Source organism: Eleutherodactylus coqui, chromosome 5, assembly GCF_035609145.1.
Source record: "Eleutherodactylus coqui strain aEleCoq1 chromosome 5, aEleCoq1.hap1, whole genome shotgun sequence".
Lineage (NCBI taxonomy): Eukaryota > Metazoa > Chordata > Amphibia > Anura > Eleutherodactylidae > Eleutherodactylus > Eleutherodactylus coqui.
Window position 1 is genome coordinate 136176710 of NC_089841.1, and position 26049 is coordinate 136202758.

At 39.3% G+C, this 26049-nt stretch overlaps 1 protein-coding gene across 1 annotated transcript in view; it reads left to right on the forward strand.

Annotated features, from left to right (window-relative positions):
• Positions 1–26049, forward strand: part of KSR2 (kinase suppressor of ras 2) — a 349612-nt gene that overhangs the window by 272099 nt on the left and 51464 nt on the right. Inside the window, exons 13-14 of the mRNA XM_066601915.1 lie at positions 2840–2888; positions 6553–6920. Of these exons, the coding sequence (XP_066458012.1) occupies positions 2840–2888; positions 6553–6920 (417 nt within the window). The remainder of the gene's footprint in view (positions 1–2839; positions 2889–6552; positions 6921–26049) is intronic.

A 26049-nucleotide genomic window follows, 5' to 3' on the forward strand; every position in this document is an offset into this window, starting at 1 on the left:
CACTGCATGGAAGTGAATACAATATACATTGGAGAAGTCCACATTGTGAAAGGCAATCAGGTGAAGGGTGTAGGACTGGAAAAAAGTATTTTCACACCACTCAAACCCTACCCCTCTTCTAGGCATTTTTGAAATGTGTCTAGTGAGGCTCAACATCTGTTGTTTTTGTCACAATTCAATAGTAAATTTGTCCCCAAAAAGAAAGCACAACTTGTGCCGGAATTCTGTTGCAACACCAATACTAAAGGTGTCTGTATGAGGAAGGGTCTCATTTACTGTCTTAGACATCGGCGTAACTATAGAGGATGCAGGGGATGCGGTTGCACCCGGGCCCAGGAGTCTTAGGGGGCCCATAAGGCCTATGTTCTCTATATAGGGAGCCCAGTACTATGAATAAAGCATTATAGTTGGGGGCCCCATTACAGGTTTTGCATTGGGGCCCAGAAGCTTCAAGTTACGCCTCTGGTCTTAGTTATATACAGCTGATGTTTGGCTTCAGCAGTCACATATCCCTTTTATGGGACTTAATTGCCTTAGCCAAAAGACAATTGCAGAAAGGCACTGGGCATCATCACAACAGGAGTTGCCGGGGATCGGGTGAAGGGAGTATGGTTTTATATTTTCATACAGCATTGAGCAGATTCCAATTCCATTTTTTTCCCTAGACTTCCCTAGAGTTACTAGAAATATCTTATGCCATGGTTATCCCCAAGATTAAGCTCACAGTTCAGGCCTCCAGATCCAGATATGCTGAACGTCATTTATCGGCAGATTCAGTCATTCCTGAGAATATATTTATGATGTATACATGGGGCGTTACATAACTTCACAGGAAAATATAGGATGAGGACATTTGTAAGTAAAATAAGAGACAATAGAACGAATGCATCATAGAAACAAATGTTTTACAAGGATTAGGATTACATCTGCTAATCAGCTTCACTTCTCTAAGCAGCTGCTTGATTTTACCTGCATGAAATCACTATAAATACATGCAGTGCATTTGCCAGAAAGATTTAGCAAGCTGTGAATGCTGTGAGGATAAGTGTTACAGTCTTGTACAGCCCACCAGATATTGAAGCAAAGAAACCAAAAGTGTAAAGAAAAAAAACAAAACAAAAAAAACCTCATTTGGATTCAAAATTTATCAGACATGGAGCTAGAGACCTTGCAGAACCATAGTCTTTTTATGTAACTATGGCTTTCACTACTATTATAAAGCTCTGTACACTTTTACAACATGACTTTAAATTGTACTAGCTGAAGAGACCACTGGGTTTTCTAAGACTGAGGCAGGGAAATCACCAGTACTGGAAAGCTTTGACTGAAGGTTCTGTGACAGGCTTTGCCGGGTATATTTCAACATGGGTTGATGGCAAGTTGGAAAAACAACATCTTATATAACTTTATATATCCATCGGACCTTCTTTCTTTATATGCACTGAGGCATCTCCTTCCAAACCTTGCACTTCTGTACCCTTATCCCTGGCACTAGGAGACACAATACTTAAAGAGAACATTACAAATAAATGGCTGAGCGCTGCCTCTGATTGGTCACAGCGCTCACCCGATCACAGGCAGCGCTTTCTTGAGGCGGGTATTTTTCAATCCCCAGCCACCAGAATACAGATGGAGACTGACGGAGATGGGGAGAAGAGTCGGATAGCACTTCAAGGTGAGTAATTTTTTTTTTTTAAAGCTAGGGATGATTTTCAGGGTAGGGCTTATATTTCAAATCATTTCTGCAGGGGTTGTCTTCATCCCATTGCTTTCAATGGGGCAGCAGCAGCGCCGGCCCCATTGACAGCAATGGGATAGCATCGCGGTCCTCTGTAACAGCTGTGACAGGGTATTCTTTCGTCCCAGCTGTAGACCCCTCATCACTGAACACTGTGATGGTGCTGTCAGTGTTCAATGATAAGGATACTCCCTACGGTGATTAAGGGAACCCTCCGAGAGTCCCCTCATCCCCTGTCACCTCTGTCTTTACACGCAGCACAGACCTTCCCTGCACGCATTCAAAGCATGCATGGCCTACCTTTGCAGGTCCAAGTATTTTGCGCTTCTAAAAAAACGGACATGTGAACACTCCATAGGAAACCAATGGTTCTAATACACGCTATTTTTATTACGCACATAGGCGCAATTTTAAAAAAACGCTCGTCTGACCGAGCCCTAAGGCCGGTCTCAGATGAGCGTATAAAAACACGTCTGTTATACAGATCCGTATTGTAGACGTGTTTTAAAGGACATTACATCCATGTGTCATCGGTTTTTCATCTGTGTTTGCTTCTGTATTTCTATTATGTCCTATTGGACAAAAACTGATCCGCCCAAAATACGGAGGCAAAAGTACAAAAAATAGATCATGCTGCATTTTCACAAAATGTACATAAAAAATTTGGCCATGTGATTAGCCCTATAGATTTACATTAGCTCTATATTGAGGTTTCCTCAACACGGACCTAATGCGGCCTAAAGAGGTATTCCGGGACTTTTTAGTTTTTCATTGAATTCAATGGGAGCAGTGCCTGCAATACCTGGGCTAGGGTCAGTGCTTCCTGTGCTGACCACAGTGATGGCGGCCTCAAGAATCAGCTGATCAGCAAAGATTCGAGCAGCAGGATGCCGCCGATGACCTGTCAGTTATCAATGGGGAAAATGTAAAAAAAAAAAGGCTTGGAATACCCCTTTAATCTACTGATATGTTCCTGCCAGCACATATGACTTTAATAAGCAAGTTTAGACGATCACAAATTGTATTATGTTAATTGTCTTGTTCCCATGACATCATCCAAATATCAGTAATTGTAACTGAATTTTTTATTATCTGTTCCAGTAATGAAGGAAATCCATTACTTCAAATTGAAGTGGAGCCAACATCTGAGGTAAAACGGTTTCATCCTTTGAAGAACAGCAAAGTTTAATGTTGTTTTTCTTGTTTCTTACTTTTTGTACCATATTTTATAAATTGCCAGATAATAAAGGACATAGAGCATAATATAGATTTCTACAAAGATTTAACCTCAATGGAACCACTGCCAACTTTGATATGTGTTGCAAAACACTACTTTTGAAGTACTGGCTCCGTGGTAGCTGCCATATTGTTTTAAGTTTTTGTTTGTAGATATTATCTGTACATGATTTTGGGGACTGTCATCTTGCCTTTGCTCAGAGATATTCTTTACAGCAGCCTCAAGGGCTATTCATACAATGGACAGGAACTGACCCATTAACTTCAATGGGAGACTCTTCTAGGCATGCTCTGTGAAATGTGCAGGGCTCATTGTGCAAGGAGGCAGGTAGATAAGCTGTGATTGTCAACGATGGGTCCTGTGTTATCTACAGATGTAGCAATTGTTAACTTGACATTTAACGCATTACGATAACATAACACAACAAGGTTAACCATTGCTACATCTGTATATATTGTTGTCAACTCTCATAATCCTGCTTGTAATGATAGTGAGATGACTGAAAGGTTTTCTCTATAGAATACGAAAGTATCAGACTATTATTTAGCTTAATGGTCAGACTAAAAAAGGCAGGATTTTAGGTGTTGTTTTAAAATTATAGATTGGAAACTTAAAAAAAGACCCCCAAAAATTGTACAAAAAAAGATGTTTAACATAAAAAAACTAATTTACACAATGTGAAAATTTCTGATGACACATTCCCTTTAAATGGGAAAGAATATTCAGGGGGTGATTTCGCTTTAAAATTTGGATTCAGTCTTAGCAACTCTAGAATATCAGAACAAAATGAGCAGGGTTTGGACTGGCAATCTAGATAACCAAAGATTCGTCTAGGGTGCCCCGATTCTCACACTATAGGGGTGTGTTAACACCTTGGGGCATTTCTAAAATGTGCTGCATAACAATGCCATATCTATATTAGACGCACTGTATCTCTGAACTGTATTTTTTCCTGCAAGTAGTTTGATATTCCATTGCAAACTCCACTATACCCATTGGACTATGTATTTCTTTGTTCTTTTTTTTAACTTTTAATCTGAATTCCAAAATTTGAAAATTCATGCTTTTATTTATCAGCCTCCAAATAAAAAAATGCAATTTAAATCTGGCTGCTGAGGGCAATACTGTAGTTTTATTTTTCTTCATTTTTAGTCGTGACTCCCAAAATCCTTTGAAGTAATGCCCAATGTCCCAGCAGGCAACTTTATTGATCATTGCTCTATTGTGTGGTCTTATGCAAAATCCAAAGAACCAGCAATAGGGCATTTTCCAATATGAAATATTTATTTTAGTACTTTTTTAACAATTCCATTTAATAAATATGTCATAGTGTGCCTGAAGAGCACAAACTAATGACAGGCACTGAAAGGATCACAAAGAAAAGGATGGATACTTTAACTTATAAACCAACATATTTAGTGACAAATATTTAACTCCATGGGCATAAATAAAAAGGAAATGGACATATAAATGCAAAGAGAATATTAAACTCAGCCCCCGAATCACTGATATGTATCCATTTATAAAATAGATTATTATTATACCCTTAATCTAGCTGTATCAAATTCAGGAATATACAGAGGTCTGGGGGAATAAGGTTTCTCCTTGAAGAAAGCACTAACTGTAGTCTAATCCAGCAGTAGGTGTCCAATTTCCTGAATCACCACTGCAAAGTAATTCAAGCAATACACCATTCTCAATTAAATCCATGGTTGTCCATGTCATCCACTGACATTCTGGTCCTCCATAATAAAGAAAAGCTATGTGTAGCCACTCTTCACTCTGGGTACCAGATGAGGAACTGGAAATGAGAACCTCTTCTATTAATTCAGAATTCCCTAACTGGGTGTTTGAAAACTAACATTAACTTCTCCAGTTAACTTGAGAAACACTATTCACTTAAGGTAACCTGGCCAAGCCTGTTTAGAGTACTTTACATTGTTTGTTTGTAGCGTTGAACCATTGATTCCTTATTATATCTAATAAATTGCGCTACAGCTGCAGAATAGGATTCTCCAATTTGCAATAGCTTACCACTGAGAACATATGGTGCTGTTAAAGCTACCCCTCCAGGCAAAATCCATCTTAGCTATTGAGTAGTTATGCTTACTGGTAAGAATACCTGAAAGAGGTCCTTAAGGAAAAGCCATCATTAAAGGTTGGAGGGGGGGGGGGGCAAACATTTCCTCCATTAAGTGATGAAAGCAGCTGTTTTTCATGAGGGTAGGCCACCCAAAAGGTCTCAGTCATGGTGATTAGCACATAGGTGTCATGTTGCGTTGTGTCCCCATTGGCTGTTTGAAGTTGGCCTTTTGGTTAGTTATAGCTAGCTTCTTAACGATGTAAGCCAATGGATTTGCATCACTGCTCCAAATTGGAGAACCTGGACCAGTGGAATACAGTCAAACTTTACAGTGAAAGCTCAGGTCTTCTCATAGATAAGCACTCAATACTTAAATGTTACAGCAGACAAGAACAGTCTCTATGTGCATACTATATACAATGTTTGGCTGTGGTGGCTATGGTGCCTTCCTCTGGCTTGGCTCAATATCTATAGAGACTGCAGTGCCCTTACATTGCCATAGCTTATTTGTGGGTCAGTCTGTCAGTGACTGCTGTAGTTCACTTGTGGAGAGACTATCAGTCCTTAGTGGCAGGTCTCATATACTCTCTTCTTGCAGAGGTCCTCTTTAGTTGGTCCATCACAACCTACTCCTCGTGACGCCCAATCCCTATTGTGAGAATTTGGTCTCAATCAGCCTATCCCTAAGTTCACTGGATGCCCATACATTACTGTGACCTCATTAGCTCTGATTCTGTTTAGTAATGGAGTTACAGGCTTTCTCACTCAACACTAACAGGGATACTCTTTTAATCCACTGGGAATTCCCAACATTTTGTCTCCATGGACTCCCTTTATATTTGTCTTTAACTACGTAGTGCTCACTCTGAGAGCGATATGGGGCTCCTCAATACATCGTTCACTTTCCAGCATTGGCTGTACACAGAAATCTACTACCATCACAAAACAGCAACAGTATAATAACATCACAAATTATAGTCAAGTGCAGCATAGGGAAACAAATGACCCTTTAAACATTTAAAGCGCCACTTTAGGGAAAACATATTTTTCCATTACTGCATCCCTTACCTGCTTGCCTGTCACACACTGGAGGTATCCTATATTACTGCAGGCACTTCCATGCAGTGCAGTCTCCTGTATAATACTTATCAAGCACTATTTTTATGATGCGATTTCTGCTTTCCCATGATGCATCAGCACAACATCACATGAGCAGATAGAGCTACAACCACCTCTACTGCCATTACATTCTGTATTCCCCTAAGTAAGCTACAGACCATAGGTATGCAGTCAAATTGCTGAACTTTCATCTCTTTCATTATAACTGTGTGACAGAACCTGTGATAGGAGTGTCTGTGTTCCCCTCTGAAGAGCATGTCTGGTACAGTCCATCTAATATCACAAAGGACTTTGAGTGTTAGCTCTCGTCAGGTTTAAATATGTAAGTCGTTTCCAATGAAATAGTCAAAAATTTTCCCTGATATATATTCTTAGAATGAAGAAAGCAATGAGAAGGCGGATGAGTCTGAAGACGACTTTGAGGAGATGAACCACTTGTTGCTTTCAGCCAGGAACTTTCCCCGCAAAGCCAGTCAAACCAGCATATTCTTGCAAGAATGGGACATTCCATTTGAGCAGCTGGAAATTGGGGAGATGATTGGCAAAGGGCGCTTTGGTTTAGTGTACCATGGACGTTGGCACGGTGAAGTGGCAATTAGGCTCATTGACATTGAACGGGATAATGAAGATCAATTAAAGGCATTTAAACGGGAGGTGATGGCTTACCGACAAACACGACATGAGAATGTGGTACTCTTCATGGGAGCCTGCATGAGCCCTCCACACCTAGCAATCATTACCAGGTAATACAAATTTCACTAGTTACATGAATGTTTAAAAATACTAAATGTAATAGATTGTTTTTCCATATCAACTTCTCCATATTTTATTAGTACAGATTTTTTTAAGATTTATTTTTTGGTCAATGTTTTTAGTGAAATAATTAGCTGTAATTTATCCTACAGTATATTGCTGCCAGAAATACCCACTGTGGAGATACAGCGCAATCCACTGCTTTGCCAGTAGGGGCCGCACTCCTGCATAGTGTCGCGCACCTATCGGTGGTTGGTGTCTGTGGTATCCGTTCACATGTGCAGACTATGTTTGTTTGCAGTCACTCCTCCCCAACCTGGGCAGGGTTGAGTGAGGGGCTGCACTGTTAGTCTGCATTGAACAAGTAGCTCCTCCATATCATAGTATGGCTCTCTGCATTCTACTAAGGTCTACGGCGATTGTGCTTGGCCTGCAGTCTATCAGGTGTTGTATTATTGGCTTTCTTTTCAGTGAATAAGCTGCCAGAAATACAGATCAGATAGGATCCTCGGAAGGATGGAAGGCTGAGTCAACCTTGAGCCCGCTACCTGAATCATGCTGGGATCGAACTTGCAACCTTCAGGTCATAGGCGAGAGCTTGCACTCTGCGCCACACGAGGCAAAAATCTGTCCTATGAGGGCTGTGGCATGACTCTTTCCGTTATGTTCATATAACTCAATAGAGAGGGCAGCATGCAAGTGCAGTTACCTCTCATTTAACTTGTATGGACAAAGTAGGGAACAAGTGTCAAAGTCCCAGATTGGGATCAAGTATTTATAGCATTAGTCAAGATTATGCCATGGATATAAAAGATGGGAATATCCAAGTTTGCAACCTATCTTTTTCTCCAATGCAGGTTATACACTTTGCTAATAGTCTTGATTTAAAAATATATTGCCATTTTATGGCTGCAGTTCCTATGCAGATCTGTGTGTTTCCATGACTATCAGTAAACCCTGTCTGTAGTCTGATCCTGCAATTATATGTCGTTCTCTTCCATCTTCCCTTTTTTTTGATGATTACAGATGATAGGAAAGAAGGAAGATTGGAGGTGCAAGGATCTGTATAGGAGCTGTATATGTAAGGGGTTCCCCTAAAAGATTAAACCATTATTGTGACAACAGATTCTGAAATGCTTCAAAAAGTGCGACAATTTGCAACATGTGCTGAATTGAAATGTGCGCTAAAATTACAGCACAGCAGATCTGAGTATGAGCAGAGGACCAGTGCAGATTGGCTGATGTCCCCCAAATATAAAGGACAATTCTTGCTGTGTCATCAGGAGCGTGCAGGAGACTAAGAGCGTGAGGTGTGATAGCCCGCAGAGGGGACATTTTAGAAAGTGCAGTGTCCACTACATAGGGGGACTAGATGTGACAGCTGTCCAGAGCCAGAGAGGAGCTAGAGTGTGTAAAGTCACCAGAGCACAACAGAGGGTAAAGGGGTCGGAATGTGAGACCCTGGGATGCTGTGCTGCAAGAACTGTGACTCTCTGACTGATCCATCAAAGGGAACTGCAGTAGAGTTGCTGTCCTGACCCAAGACAAGCTTGGGTCGGTGGTAGTAGTGGCTCCCACACAAAAAGACTGTAAGTGAGGCCGACCTCAACATAAATCCTAAGTGTGCAACCAGAAAAGGAATGTAGTTCATTAGTAAACAGGTCTGCTACTGGAATTAGCACTGACATTACTGGTGCTGGATATTGTGCAATTTTTGGATGCTCAATCCCGGCTCATAGACTGTATTCCTTAAAAGTACATTACAAAGGTATACCGTATAGGAGTGTTAAACTTTGAAGGAACTGTGCATTATGTTACTCAATAGTACTTTTGTGCAATGGGACTGATGTTGTACAGCATCTTTGTTAATATTCTCCTGTCATTGTTGTTCATGCATGATGCATCTTAAGTATTAGTAATCCTAGGATTAGTTAACCCCTTCTTCTGACTTTTCCACAAAATCCATTTTTAGTTAATACTATTACCAAAGTTCATTTTTTTTCCTTTTGCATTAGAGCATGATTTCAAGGGTATACTTACACGTTTATCCCTATAATTTCACTGACCTGGTCATTCAGGTGGCCCCAAAATATATATGGTTGCTCTTCAGTGTTGATACATGTTGGATATAACCTTTCTCTTGAGTGTGCCTCTGTCAAAATGAAAGAGGTAGGCATTTTAGTAGGTGAAAAACTCTATAGTTTACTCATTTATCTGTACTTTCAGAAGATTGAGTTAATGCTGTAAAACCTTAATGAGGGCTGGTAGTTTTCCATTAGTTTTGAGTTAAAATTATCCTTCCATCCTAACTCATATTCTAATTATCATACTATGTATACAAATCCCCACCAAGTGACCCACACACTGCCTTTGATGATGTTCTCCTGAGAGCGGAATTTAATGATAATTACTGTATTCATCTCCTCATGTTGTTTTATGATTAGGGAACAATAATAGTAAATCTGCTGTGTTAACTTTATGGTCTGCATTTAATGCTAAAGTTAATTTCTATACATTTTCAGCAAATATGTTTAAGACATAGCAATGGTTTAGATGAAGTCATTATAGTAGGGTTGGGAACTATTGTCTATAATTCAGGGACACATGGGAGGTATTTACACTGGCGTGTAATCAGTATCAAAGTATAAGTATACCAATGGGTACAATTTCAAATCCATGTCACCCATAAATGTCTTTATTATGGCCATAAAGTTCAGGGCCATGATGGCATGTGGTAGGGCTTCTCATAACTTCTATATGGGGGAAAAAATGAAGTCACGGCCTGTTGGAATGCCCCAAAATGGAGTTCAGAGCCGTTGCCACTTTATATATTTCACAAACTGACTTCAGACCAGCTCTCCATCATAAATTGCAATAATACATGGAGGTATAGGAAAAAAAAATGCCCGCTCCAGTCACAGGCCGAACCATAGCAGCACTGAGGGATTTTCCAGAACTCAAAATATAAGTTAAAACCTTAGCTTTTATTCCATAATATTAAAAACAACAATGCAGGAACAAAAGATAAAAACAGAGAATGTTGTTACGCATTTTAAACCTGAATAACTTAGCTCTTACTCATAGACCCATACGAGTAAGAGCAGAGTTGTTCAGGCTCGAAACGCGTAAGATTATGCTCTGCTTTTATGTTTTGCTCCTGCTTTGTTGCTTTTTAACATTATGGAATAAAAGCTATGTTCTAACTTATTGTTTGAGTGTTGGAAAATCCCATAGTGTTACTACTTTATATATTTGTCATGGCTCAGCATTCTGTGTGTTGTACCATTTGGCATCAGTATACTTTCCGTTTCTGTATATAGATTAGTGCTAAACTTTTTAATGCAATGTGTAACAGAACAATAACAGTTACTGGGTCATCAAACATCTGGAAGTATACTTAATATATGTACAAAATAATTTGTTGTGTCATAAATATCAGTTATCTTTATGTGAGGTTCACCTGAGGGGTTTTATCAGACAGCCTTGATATCGTTAGTTGATGAATCTGCAAAATGCCCCATTCCTCTGTGAACGCCGAACGTGTGTTGGACTGGGAAATGCCTCTGAAGTTATACCTTTGGGTGATGCCTTGGAAAAGTAATGCCTGATGAAAGGCACACATCAAGGGGCTCTCTCTTTCTGCTGAACACAGCAATGACATTCCCATGGCAGTTGTTTTTGGACACAGAATCTGTAGAGAACAACCAGACTGACAGTTGCCCAAAGAAATGTCAGGTCTTTTATGTCATAGAAGAAGCAAACGTATATGACCACGGCCTGAGAATAATAGATAATAAAGGTTACATCTATCTACACTACCTGCTCTACTTTTTTCTTCATCCTCTAGGAGCATATCACCTTGAGAGATATAAGGAGATACCCTGCACCTTTATTACTTTAAAACTATATCTATAAAATTAGAAAATTTCTAGCACATACACATTAATGTATTTTATAATGTCATTAATCTTACTGACCAGCAGATTGATTGAGGTAAGCTGCAGTTACTGAAATGATAGATCAAAATTCCTTATCATTGGATTCATTCATTATCATCGATTAAATAAAATAATAACCTAAAGCTATTTTTGCTTATACAACCTGTTCATGTGACTTAGCTGGCCAATAAGTACATCTGTCTGCTTGCTGCTGATTGTTTCATCCCTGTTCTCTATGCATGGTAGCATTACAATTCTGACACTTTACAATTCAGTCAGACGCTGTTGACACATATCTAACTATTAGGCTTAAAGTGATACGTTTTGGTACCATACTTACAGTGAACATTACTGCACTAATGTCTGGGAATATTTAGCTTGCAAAAAAGAAGTCTGAGATGAGACTTAATAGTGGTCTACACATATCTGAAGGGCTGTCACAGTGCAGAGGGATCAGCCCTATTCTCATTTGCACAAGGAAAGACTAGAAGCAATGGGATGAAACTGAAAGGGAGGAGATACAGATTAGATATTAGAAAAAACTTTCTGACAGTGAGGGTGATCAATGAGTGGAACAGGTTACCACAGGAGGTGGTAAGTTTTCCTTCAATGGAAGTGTTCAAACAGAGGCTGGACAGACATCTGTCTGGGATGGTTTAGTGAATCCTGCACTGAGCAGGGGGCTGGACCAGATGACCCTGGAGGTCCCTTCCAACTCTACCATTCTAGGTTTCTATGCACTAGTAATACCACTTCCTGCATAATCACACTCATATTACTCAGGAGAAACGTAAAATGGAATAAACTGGTCCTTCTAGTTCTTTATGTAGACACCAAATTTTCCAACATAACTCTCCATAGCCTTACAGGTGTATATTATATTGTGTCAAAAAGACTTAATAGAACATACAAAAAGTAAATGCAAGGTGTTTATGTGAAGGATGTTTTTTGCAGAGGGTGCAGTGTCATGTGCAGCAAAATACCCACAACCTTTTTGAGAATCAGCAATGAAGGTACACCTTCAATAGGTTCTGTCCAGTGGACATTTCCCTCAGACTAATCCCGCATTCATCCATTATTCACCTCTTATATAGACTAAAAGGTATGTTAATAATGAGCCATTTAATGAAATGGTGGCTTTTAAAGGGTAAAAAAAAACTGTTAGTTATTCTTATTGCTAGTGATCAGGTCTAGAAATTGTATCCAATTTCTATTTACGTTGATTGTGAACTGGATGCCCCAATCATTTTGATTCAAAGAATTTTCTGACCTTGTTCTTAACTATATTTACTTTATATTTCTGCAATAAAGTGTGTGAACTTTGACCTCCATCTGAGAGATTTTGGAAGCTATTTTAGCCTTTAAATTGTGTTTGGTATTATGTGTATAACACACTAATCCGACGAAGGACCAGGTCCGCATGCAGAAGGCATCAATATGTTCTAATTTATCTGCAATAAAGGAAAAACTCCTATATGTGAAAGAAAAATTTAGTTTGGTTCATAGATCTTGGTTCATCCTGATGATGGCTTTAAGGCCTTCAGAAAGAACTTGATGCCCTGGTCATGAACCATGTACGGACTTCAAAAGTCCTGTACTTTCCCAAAGTGTAAAAACATATTCTTTTGCCAAATTATCTTAGAAATGGTATGAGTATGCTGCTAGAATTGCTGAGTGTGTAGGGGTTAGCCTGTAATTGTGCTTTTTACACGATATCTGCAAATTCCAATGTGTTTACGCCAAATATGATATTTGGAGCCTGAGAAAATCATATATCAGCCAACAATGCATATAATCTTATATCTTGCATAGATGTCATTTGTATAATCCTTCCCATACCTATATGTTAGTTACACCTTTCCTCTCAATAAAATTACGGTGTCGGGTGCCTGGACTTCCAGAACTCCATTACCATTAACTTGATTCAGATCTCTTTTGAGTTTTTGGGTTAACGGCTATGCTTGTGACTATTATATTGATTTGACCTGATTTAGGTGTACTTCTTTAAAAATTCTTTAACACTTACTTAGGTCCAGTGCCGTGGGAGGGGATGATTTACTTGGAGGTCCGATCCCACATCAATCTAAAAAGGCTGAATACAAGACTTCTTAAAGAACACACACCTCTAGGCAACTTTTTATATTTAGGGAATAAAGTTTACAAAAATGATATTCATTAGTAATCCTCATTCTAGATCTGCAAAACACTATAAAACAACAGCAAAACCACAATAAAATTGTTATATTTTAAATAAAAAATGACAATATACATGAATTTTAAAGGTGCCTCAATTTCAGCTGATAGAAATATTTTCAATACTTTTTGAATGTAATTTATGAACTACACCTTCCATTTTCAATCACAAAATGTACTGGTTTCTATGGCACACATAGTTAATCAAAACCATGGGTCTATTTCTATGTGTCAATGCTTTTCTTCACTGAGATTAATGTAAACCATCTAGGACTCATTAGGTGCTAAACTATTATGGGATGCAGTGGCATCTCCAGTATTTCAGTGCACAGACTTGTGTATATCTATACATATGTAAACTATTTACATCCTGAATATATAAATTTGATGGCTATCTCTAATATTTATAAACAGTATTATAAACCGCAGCACCTTGCAGTCATCCACTATTTGCAAATTTGAAATCCCATACATATTTATTCATGGATACTTGATGAAACTAGACGGGCTTCACCGAAAAGCCCCATCAATCTTGGTATTTTAAGAAGTAGCCATTGAGTCATAGCATTGTGTGGTAGGTATATTTGTCGGTCACCTAGAGCAATAATTCCCAACTGTAATGCTATGGTGTAACTCATGACAAAATATTTCCACTCTTAGGGAACCCCTACTCTGATTCCTTTCTCAAAAGTAACCGAGTATACATTTTTTGTATGTTCTGACAAACTATTATTGACTGCTTTGGCTGTCCTCAAACTAAACATCTGTGTGACTGAAAGGAGTTTACTTTCCACACTGTAAAGTGATAGCATTTGCAACTGCTGTCTGCTGTTAAACCTCTAACTGTAAATCCTGAGTGGGAAAACATTGATGTGTCTAGTAAACTTTTCTGGAGTCAATTTTGGATTACTAGACATCAATAGCTGTGGATTGGTTTAGGAAATAGGTACAAAAGCTGGAATAATTGTCTTCTGTGTGGTTTTAGGGTTTTCAGGCTTTGTAATAATCCTTAGTTAGTTCCATAGAGCAGGTGGATTACAAGACAGAGCACAGGTTGTACAAATAATATCAATCTCCACTTGGTAGATGAATTAGTGGTACAGTCGATTTAACTTGGCACACAGTTTCAGAACATTGCAACACAGTTTCAGTACTTGTCAAGGTTGACTCTGCTAGTAGGCAACAGTGTCTCCGCTTGATGACCTTTGCCAAATCAAGTCTTAGTGTCTAACTCAGCAGGCCTGGCTCTGAGGATGTTTTCAACAGTTTCCAATGGGATGCACCCCCTCTCTTAATGGGGGACTCCCACCCTCTGTCATACAGCAGGTCCACTGTGGAAATCCCACCACTATGACAGTGCAAACTGTCCAGGCACTCTCAGCTCTGACAAGATGATTCTGGGGCTTTTCTCGTGGCTCATGTCTCATGCGACAACCAACTTTACACTGACATCTCATACTTTCTGCTCAGTCCGCCACACCTTTCTACTAACACAGGCAACTCCCTGCAGGACGAGACCTGTCCTACCATTTATCCATCAGATACACATGCTCCACACAGTTCATTGACCAATCATGTAAACCTCCAATGACTACCATGACTGGAATATAAACCACTCAGACAAATGTTCACATAGACCACAGCAGAGGCTGTTATAATACACTAGCTGCACAATTATACACAATCATCAGTAATTGTATAATAACCGTCCGTCATCATCCCTTCTAATAACCCTCAGCGTTTTAGATAATAAACATCAATCACTACAGCATTTCCGCAATACATATAAAAAAAAAACAACTTTTAAAACTTTTTCCCCTTTTTTGTACATTTGAACCATGTAGCACAAAAACATAGCATAAAAATATCAACATCAAAATGGAACCAAAAAGTCAGGTGTCTTAAAAACAAGACATGAGAAGTATTTGATTTACTGTTATAGCTGTGAAACTTTCACTTACTAAAAATAAATTCAACTGTGTGTAGTCATTAACCCTTTAACACCACAGGATGTAAGGTTAGGTCATGGCAGCGTGGTACTTAATGTGACAGGACTGAGCCTTACGTCATGGGATGGCTTGGGCTCAGGCGTGACTGTTACTGTAAGATCACGGCATGTACAGGTTTCACAGAGGGAGGGCGCTCCCTCTGTGACATCATCGCCCCCCGCCATGTAATAACGGAGGGCTGACGGAGTTGCCATGGCAACAGGACCTAGATACAGGTGACCTGCTTTGCCATTGCTTATGATCTCTATTACAAGCAATAATGCATTGCAGAAGTCCTGCAATGCTTTATCATAGAGAACAAAGCTGATATGCATCAGATCCCCTTCTGAACAGTGTAAAAAAAACCCCAAAAATAGTGTAAAAAAACCTTTTTTGCTCATTATTTTTTAGACAAATAGGGTTAAATAATTTTTCTGAAAAATCCAACATATTTGTATCATCATGTCCATAATGACCTGTAGTATAATTTGAGCACACTATTAATCCTGCACAGAAAAAAAAAATGGGAAAAAATGGAAGCAAAATGCTTATTTTGTTCATTTTACCTCCCAAAAAGTTCAACAAAAGTAATCAAAAAAGCCATGTGACCCCCAAAATGGTACAAATAAAATATCTCTGGACCATTCCTCCAAAATATCACCGACTGTCTGTCCGCTGTCTCTAACACTATGTCCTCCCTTTTTCTCAAACTAAACCTCTCTAAAACTGACCTCCTTGTCTTTCCACCTTCTAACCGACCTCCCCTCAACATCTCCATTCCAGTGTCTGGCACCATCATAACCCCCCGACGGCATGCCCGATGCCTTGGGGTCACACTGGACTCTGACCTCTCCTTTGCCCCCCATATCCAATCTCTGCCCCCAAACATGCCACATGCACCTCAGAAATATTGCTAAAATACGTCCGTTCCTAACCACGGACACGCTAAAGACGCTCGTGGTTGCGCTCATCCACTCCCGGCTTGACTACTGCAACTCGCTACTCATTGGCCTCCCCCGCACTAGACTCGCTCCGCTCCAATCCATACTAAATGCAGCAGCTAGACTCATTTTTCTATCCAGTCGTTATTCAGACGCCTCTGCATTATGCCAGTCGCTGCATTGGCTGCCCATCCACTGCAGAACTAAATTTAAACTCCTCTACCTCACTCACAAAGCTCTGCATGGCGCTGCGCCACCATACATCGCCTCCCTACTGTCAGTATACGACCCAGCGCGCTCACTCCGATCGGCTAACACACTCAGACTAAACACCCCTGTAATACAAACCTCTCATGCTCGCCTACAGGACTTCACTAGAGCAGCACCCATCCTCTGGAATGCTCTACCCCAAGGCATCCGGACAATTCCCGATGCACGAAATTTCAGACGTGCCTTAAAAACGCACCTCTTCAGGGAAGCATTCCAAATCTCCTGACCTAGTCCCTCGCCCCTCCCTATGGTGCTCCACCCTGTTTGCCTTCTGATAAATGATCTGTACATAAAATTTCCTATTGCCTGTGTTCCCCAACCCCTGCACCTCCTGTACCACCCTCAACCCATTTGTGTCTAACCCAATGTATCTCACATTGTAATTGTTGTATTGTTTTGCATTTATCCATGCCTGAAAGCGCTGCGGAATAAGTTGGCGCTATACAAATAAAGATTATTATTATTATTATATAGCTCGTGATGTAAAAAAACAGGCCTTCAGAGAGCTTCGTCCATGGAAAATTAAAAAAGTTATGGGACTTTGAATGCAACAATGTAAAAACAATAATTAAAAAAAAATAAGGTTCAATTGTGCAAAAGTGGAAAAACCTGAAAAAATTTATATTAAAAATAATATTTTTGGTAGCACTGTAATCGTACTGCCCGCAGAAAAAATATATTGTGTAATTTTATGCTGTACGATTGACGCTATAAAAAAAAAAAGCCATAATTGATGTGTTTTGTATCCCTGCTTTCAAAAAAAAAATAATAATAAAAGTTTTACAATACATTATATACACCAAAAAATGGTACTAATAAAAACTATAGTTCGCCATCCATAAAACAAGCCCTTATACGGTCATGTTGACAGAAAAACGTTAGGGATTTAAAAAGTAGAGATGAAAATCCCCCTAAAATCATTGCATCCTCAACACCAAAATAGGCCATGTCCTTAAGGGGTTAATAGGGGGCAGTAAAGGCTGTTTTACATGCAACGATTATTCGTTTAAACGATGGCTTTTGAGCGATAATCGGGCAGTGTAAATGCTCCCATCATTTACTTTTCTGCTGAATGATAGATGTGAGCATGGAATCCAATGTTCGTGATAGCAGGGACCGCATGCTGAGTTGGCTGCTGCTGGCGGCTCCACTGAATGCAATGGTCTGCAGGCACCCCTGTATTGTTTTTCAGGGAAAAGCTTTTTGTATAAGCTCTTTCCTAAAAAACAAGAATTTTAGTGTAAAAAAAACCAAACAACTTACCTGTACGCTGCTGCCATGTCCCCGCAGGGATGAAGAACACATCTGCCACATGCGGCAGATGTTTCCTTCATCCCCACGAGAAAAAATAATTCCCTGCTGCACCTACCACATCTGTGACAGATGCAGCAAAGGAATTCTTCATCCCTGCGGGGAATAAAGAATTCCCTACTACAGCTGTCACAGATGACAGCTGCGGTAGCAGATGCAGCTGCTGGCATTCTGTAATTGTTTTTCAGGGAAGGGCTTTAAAAATAAACACTTCCCTGAAAAACAAGAAAAAATGGTGAATAAAAAAAAAAAAAAAAAAAGAATACTCACCTTTCTTCAACTGCCGGGGCTCAGCCGCCTCTTCTCCCTGCACTGCTCTCAGTAGTATTCAGCCTGCTAAATGGGCTGCCTCTGATTGGCTGAGCACTGTGACCAATCAGAGGCAGTTCACAGCTAATTAATGACAGCTGAGAGCTGCCTCTGATTGGTCCCTGCGCTCAGCCAATCAGAGGTAAGTGCTGTCATTCAATAGCTGAGACAGCACTCACCCTCACAGATGTGGCAGGTACAGCAGGGAATTGTTTCTTCTCCAGGAATGAAGGAAACATCGGCCACATGCAGCAGATGTTTTCTTTACCCCTGCAAGGACATGGCAGTGGCGGACAAGAAAGTTTTTTTTTTGTTTTTTTTTACACTTATATATAAACCCCTTCCCTGAAAAACAATTCAGGGGTGCCGGCAGACCATTGTCTTCAATGGAGCCGCCAGCAGCAGCCGCGGCTCCATTGAAGGCAATACACGGACCTTCATACATGCGGGTTTTTGCATGTACATAGGTGTGCACTTATGTACGCACAAAAACGCTCGTGTGAAGCCACCCTTAGTGTCCATTAGTATCTTATGCAAAATGATCGCTCAAACTGTCAATCGAACTGTCTTTTGAACAAATTTTGAGCAATCATCTTTGCGTGTAAATGGGTGTTAATTCAAGTTCTACCAACCAACAGGGTAGGGTGCACTTATTACAGTAGAATAGTAAGCTAGACAAAGGACAATCTACTGCTAAACATTGGTGTATTCATTTTCATTGGTGAGATCCTGGTGTATTGAAATGCAGAGAGAAAAAAAACTAAGACAATAAGAAAGAAAAGAAACCTGGACAAGAATAAAGCACTGTCCATGTGAGAGCTGTTGAACCGTGCCTTTATCAGTTAATCGACATTCACTTTGTATGTTCTATGTTTGATGGACTAAAAGATCTTGCATACAGTAGGTCTTTACTTCCTTCATATGGGAGCCATTTCTTTGCAGTATTTAATGTAATGAACACCATTAATCTAAGGTTAAAGAGATATTGGCGTCCAGTCAAGGCATATAGCAGGATGCATTGATCAGGGGTAGAAAACCTGTCCTTCTATCAATATAAGACTAGAAGACCAAATCAATCCTAGTACGGAATCCAAACAAGCAAATGATAGGTCTTTTTTTATATCTACTATGCAGTTTATTAACAGAATATTTTCTCTGCTTTCAGTATATAAATCTAGAAGTAGACTTCATTGTGTTAACCCTTGAGACTATGTTCTTCCTTATAGTTAACTTCTGCTTGCATTTTTTGTCTCTAATAATAATTATAGACAGCTAATAAAATCTATGGACATTTTTCACACTTTTTACCATTTTATGTGTAGGTTTTATTTATCTCATTATAAGCCTGATACAGTAACTTGACTACCGCTGTCATTAATAATAATTGACTTTATGTTGGAATAACAAACCATTGGTTGATTACAGCAGTGTTCTGAAGTCTCGCTTATTCAATAACTGGCACATGAAGCATTAAACATGCTTTATACATCAGTCAATGCCCAGATTTTGATGTGTTGATAACTTGATATGATATATGATGAAACTTAGACATTCTGATATATCTCGATTAAGATAAAAAATAGAGATGAGCGAGCACCAAAATGCTCAGGTGCTCGTTACTCAAGTCGAACTTTCAGTGATGCTCGAGAGTTCGTTTCGAGTAACAAACCCCCTTGAAGTCAATGGGCGACTCAAGCATTTTTGTATATTGCCGATGCTCGCTAAGGTTTTCCTTTGTGAAAACCTGGGAAATTCAAGAAAGTGATGGGAACGACACAGAAACGGATAGGGCAGGCGAGGGGCTACATGTTGGGCTGCATCTCAAGTTCCCAGGTCCCACTATTAAGCCACAATAGCGGCAAGAGTGAGACCCCCCCCGCACTGTCAGCATAAAGATCGTTCTCCTCTGCCACAGCTGTAACAGCTGTGGCAGAGAAGAACGATGTTAGCCCATTGAATTCAATGGAGCCGGCAATACAGCCGGCTCCATTGAAAGCAATGGGGTGCCGGTGATCGCGGGATGAATTGTCGAGAAGGGTTTAAATATATAAGCCCTTCCCTGCAATTCATCCAGAAATGTGTAAAAATAAAAAATAAAAATATACTCACCTTGTCCTGGCAGAACAATGTTAGCCCATTGAATTCAATGGAGCCGGCAATACAGTCGGCTCCATTGAAAGCAATGGGCTGCCGGCGATCACGGGATGAATTGTCGGGAAGGGCTTAAATATATAAGCCCTTCCCTGCAATTCATCCAGAAATGTGTAAAAAAAAAATATATATATATATATACACTCACCTGGTCGAGCAGACGGAGTTCAGCGCGGCCGGCGGCAGTCCTCCTGAACTGCTCTGAACAGCTGTGAGTAGTATTCAGCAGCCGGGGATTTAAAATCCCCACCTGCTGAATGAGCTGCCTCTGATTGGTCACAGCCTGACCAATCAGAGGCAGATCTCACTCACACCCATTCATGAATTCATGAATGGGTGAGTGAGTGCTGCCTCTGATTGGCTCAGGGGCAGCTCTCAGCTGAATGACATCGTTCTGCCGGGAGAAGGTAAGTATTTAATTTTTTTTATTTTTACACATTTCTGGATGAATTGCAGGGAAGGGCTTATATATTTAAGCCCTTCCCGACAATTCATCCCGCGATCGCCGGCAGCCCATTGCTTTCTATGGAGCCGGCTGTATTGCCGGCTCCATTGAATTCAATGGTCAGTGCTCGTTTAATCGAGACGAGTACCGCGTGGTGCTCGTCTCAAGTAACGAGCATCTCGAGCACCCTAATACTCAAACGAGCATCAAGCTCGGACGAGTATGTTTGCTCATCTCTAATAAAAAACTTTTATGTTATGACTAGAGATGAGCAAGCATACTCGCTAAGGGCAATTGCTCGATTGAGAATTGCCCTTAGCGATTACCTGCCTGCTCGGGAGCAAAGATTCGGCTGCCGGCGGCGGGCGGGGAGCGGCGGAGGATAGCAGGGAGGAACAGAGGGGAGAGCTCTCTCTCCCTCTCTTCCCCCCCGCTCCCCGCTGCTCATGGTCGCAACTCACCCGTCACCCGCGCCGGCAGCCGAACCTTTGCACCCGAGCGAGAAGATACTTGCTAAGGACAATGCTCAATCGAGCAATTGTCCTTAGCGAGTATGCTCGCTCATCTCTAGTTATGACACCTACATGCCCTAATGAGGTCTTTTAAACGACTGATATCCTACAACCCAATTTAATATATAAGTTGAGTGTAATATTTGATCTCACTTGACACCATCTGCTGTCCTTTCACAAACCTCCCAGTCACCTTTATGAAGAAATACAGCTTGTGTTCAAGAATTAACTTTAATATACTCAATGTAAAAATTGGGCATCATTGTTCTTATAAGTAGTACTACATCTGGAAAACAAGATGCTATTTTTCTTGCTTTAGCAAACATACGTAAAATCTGCCAGTAAAGAGATAATTACTTTAATTGAAGATGTCAATTAGGAAGTTTGTTTTCCTACTGAGATTACTAATTCCTTGCAGGTTCTACATAGCAGGACTCCTAACCCATATGTATCTTTTACAAACTGCGCTTAGATTCGCTCAGATTCACTGACTGTATCCTCCTGAGTTTAAGTACATGTACAGTACCAGCCGGTGAAATAGATTCTTTCAGCCAACACCTCATAAACGTGGAAATGTCATGTGGCTTTAATTAGAAGACAAAAAGATGTTAAGAAAGTTTTGTAAGGAATCTGGTTTATTGAGAGATTTTCTAATAACCCCAAACAAAAAATGTGAAGAATAAGTCGACTCTTGAAGAGATTTACCACATTTTATTTAAAATTCTGACAGATATTTCTCACAAATTAAAGCAGAACATCTATGCATATAATAACAAAGTCCAAGTTTATTGCCAGATGCTGAAGACCAACTTTCACAAGTGAACCTAGCAGATGTTGATTCTCCCTAGAAATTCTAAGCTATCTGCCTTAAGTTACTCATCCCGTAACACTTGTTTTAGTGTCAGGCAAATAGTTATATATTTCAGATAACTGAATGTTAGTTCTGTAATGCTTTATTATGTATCTTTGTATTGGTTTTTGGCATTTACTACAAAAGTTATAAAATATATACTTAGGATTGGACATCTTTTATTTTGAGTGGAAATCATGTAATAAGCTTGTGGCTGTGATCTAATATCACCTATACTAGTACAGTATATATACCATCTACCAGAAATATAGTGGTCCCTATTCTGTTTTGGACCCTACTGACACCAAATTTCTGTCCATTAGTTGACTTGCTCTCATGCTCTTTTTCTCATTACTATAGCACGGTGAAAGCAGTCGTTAATCTTTATTATGACGCCAGTGTGTACTTCACTGTCATGTCGGAAAACTAATGGATGAGTTGAAATGGAGAAGAAACTCATTATATGACTGACAGCACATTAGATAACGTGGCAGACATTTGCTCCTTTGCCTGTTCACTTTCCTGCTCCCTCTCCTCATCTCCCCCTCTACTAGTCCACTTAAATACACCATTGATAAATTTGAACAATTTTCTTGCTCTGCTGTTTTTTCTTTTTCATTCCCTTCAAGTTATCTTGGCAGTTTGACATGGAGTCTTCAATTTATTTGTATATTTGCTTGTCTGAGAATTACAGTTCTTTTGGCGCATATGGAAGGTATAGACACCTGTATGCTTAGAAGTGTTCTCTCAATCAATCCCTGTATTCAACATAAGCATACAAATTATATATATATATATATATATATATATATATATATATATATATAAAAAACCTTTTTCAGTTTTGGGCAACTTTAAAGACTTATACTAAAACACATCAACTTCCTAATGAACCATGCATGTTAGATGACCTAGGAAAAAGAATACCTTCACAAAATAATGTTGCACAGCCTTCAGTAATATTTTAAAACTTTATTCCAAACAAAGTAGTAAAAACATGAAGTGCCAACACAATACTATATCTAGGAGAACATAAGCCAGGTGACAGGAAGAGATAAACAGCTCAGGCATTTGAGACTTATCAGTCCTTAATGAAAGGTATTCCATGGGACATTATTAGGCCAAAAACTGGATACACCTCCTCCTATGTGACATACCAATAACCAATTTATAAATACACTAAATCCAGCACTAATATATTTATTAGAGCGAGAGAGAGAGACTAATTTTAGTAATGTAACAGCAAATAGTTATAAATCAAATTAGCTCGATTCGAGGTATTAAGCATCAGTATCCAAAAGGCTTCCTGTTTTAAGAGAGCTCTCCTCCAGTCCCCTCCTCTGTTAGGTCTATTAACCTGTTTTAACGGTAGTGACAGAAACTACTCCAATCACCTGAATGGACTTGGCAAAACTGTTTTGTAACATAAAATGTTTTTGCTGGAGTGGCCCTTTAAAACTAGGGTACAGGAATATATCAGGGATTCGAGTTATCCAACTAACCCGAATCCATGTAATGTTGCAAAAACACTTGCCAAGTCCTTTCAGATAATTTCAGTAGTTTTTTCTTACTATGGGTTAGAATGGGTCAATAGACCTATCAGAGGAGGGGACTGAAGAAGGGATCCCTTAAACTGGGAAGCATTTTGGATACTGATGCTTAATGTCTCATATCCTGCTAGTTTGAAGTCAAAATTTTACAGAAGACTGTGCTGGTTTTAATTGTTGCTATTTCTGTATGGGACTTGGGATACTTTTATCTCCATGCACGGCTTAGAGGAGCAGATTCCCCTATTACACTCAACAGAATAATGTTGCTGTCGAAATAGATAAACAATCTGATGGCCTATGGTTTATTTACCAATAAATAGTTGTCTGGCAAAATTATTTTGAACTTTAGTCATTAAAGTGTGTTGGTTAGTTTTAATTTCTAAATATCAATATCATATAGGATACTGTACTGTAGCTACAAAGAGCATCCATCCCTCTGGAAGAACTGGCATGTCTATATATTACACAGACCGCCCATTGATTTCAATTATAACTGTGTAATCCTTCATCTCCTCCGTTTTGCTGCTGCAAGGAAATTGAACAGATAAGGATCCCATACACCTTCAATAGCGGTCAGCTGAAAAAGCTGCTTCTTCCGACATCCACATATACATGAACACGCAATTTGCCTGAGCAGTCATGTTTTTACCATGGAGATAGTGGAATAAGCCAGACAGCTCTGGTGTCGGCTTATCTCCAAGAAGAACAAAAGGCATTGAAATTCAATGTTCTCAGTCCTTCTTTCCTCTGACATCATCTGTTGGAGGAAAGTCAGGAGGCCCCAGTCGGCTGATCCTACTGAAATTGGCAGGCTCAGATGGCTTTGCACTAAAGTCTACAGAGGCTTTTACTTTCTACTAGCTCCACAACTACTCTAGTTACAACTTGATAGCCTGAAAATAAAACAGTTCACAGGCTATCTAACATAAAGGTATTTCTCAAAGCAGACAGTTCCTTTAGTCTGAATCAATGACCAGAATGTTCATTGTGTCTGACATTGAAATATAGGGTGATCATAATTAAAGTATGCCTATTCAGAGATGTCTAGAGAGATATCTACTAGGCATAAGAGAACCAAACATGGTTATAATACTATCCAAAACATATGGAAGCAATTCATTTTGTTGACTGGGCCATGTCTAACTGTCTTGTCGCCTGCAAATTCTCCATAGATGCCTAAACAGCTGTAGCAACGTCTTCTGTTTGTTAATGAGAGATTGGTTTCCATTCTCTTCCATATCAGACTTCCAAACTCCCTGTTTGTTCAGATTTTGCCACCATCCTTCTCAGTGCACTTGGTATCATTGGACCTCTTTTTGCATTTGACAAATTCACAAAAAAATTATCTTTGTGCTCTTGATGGATCGCTTCTATATGTCATGAATAATATTACCAAGTTTGGTTCAACTATGCTCAGTAGATGTCTCTGTAGACATGCCGGTATAGGAATACTTTGACAATGCCACCCTGTACTTTCTTACTAAAGCCTCTATATACACATAATGATTTGAAATTGATCAACTGAAATGTAAGAAACAAATATTATAAAAATGTCATTTTGATCACTCTTGATCATGTTCCTATGTATTTAAATATTAAGGGTGTATTGGGTTGGGATGCTTTTTAGAAAATTGCTAACTCTATGGCCTGTTAGAGGAAAAACGAGGTAGATGTATGTAGGTTACCCAGAAAACACTCCAGAGATTTATAGGATTTCCTACAGTGGTGTGGGAGTAGTTACTGAAAAGGAAAACGCAAAGAGTTAAAAATAAGTAAAAAATATATATTATTACAACGCCTAATATAGCGATATTATTTTTACACATACAGTGTTGCAGCTATGCTTTTCTTATGAATAAATTAAGGCAGTTACATAAAAGGTCATTTTCATAATAACGCCAACACTCTGTCCAGAGTTAGTTTTGATTATCATAATTAAAGAAAAAAACTTTGTTACCGTGTTAGCCAGTAGAACAAAACGTTATTACTCTCAGTAAGACAAAGAAAATAATCTTGTAGATATGATATATTTTAATGGCTAACAAAAAAAAAATATTAATTACTCTACTGGTTAACAAGACAGTACCAGTTTTTTTCTTTTCGTTAGCCATTAAAAGGTATCATACATACATGACTATTCTGGTTCTCTTAGGCTTGGTTTACAGTACCACGTTTGTGGCAGTGTGCAGTCCATGTTAATCCATAGACAGCACACAGCCTCATTATACATCTAGGAGGCTATATTTAACCTACCTAAATCCCATCAGTCTTCATTTTGGAATTATGCTAAACTGCTAGTTTAGAGTATATAAACTGAATCCATATTTTTTACATGGCTTGGCTCTTCAGATATGATACTCTTGTCTTTTGAGGAATTGAAAAATGTATATTGTGTATGTAATATTTCTTGCTACTTAGAACTTCATCACACACTTCTTAAAGGGGTTCTCCAGTGAAAGATATTATTTAAAGTTAAATCCAGTCCATAGTTAACATTTTTTGTATTTACACTTATTAAAAATATTTCCATCTCCAGTTATTCCAGAATGGCAGCACCTGCTGTTTCTATTCTGTGTCCACCTCAGTAAATGTTCCAAGGTGGTCACACATGAGTGAGTAGATGTGACCATCTTGGAACATTTACTACAGTGGACTGAACAT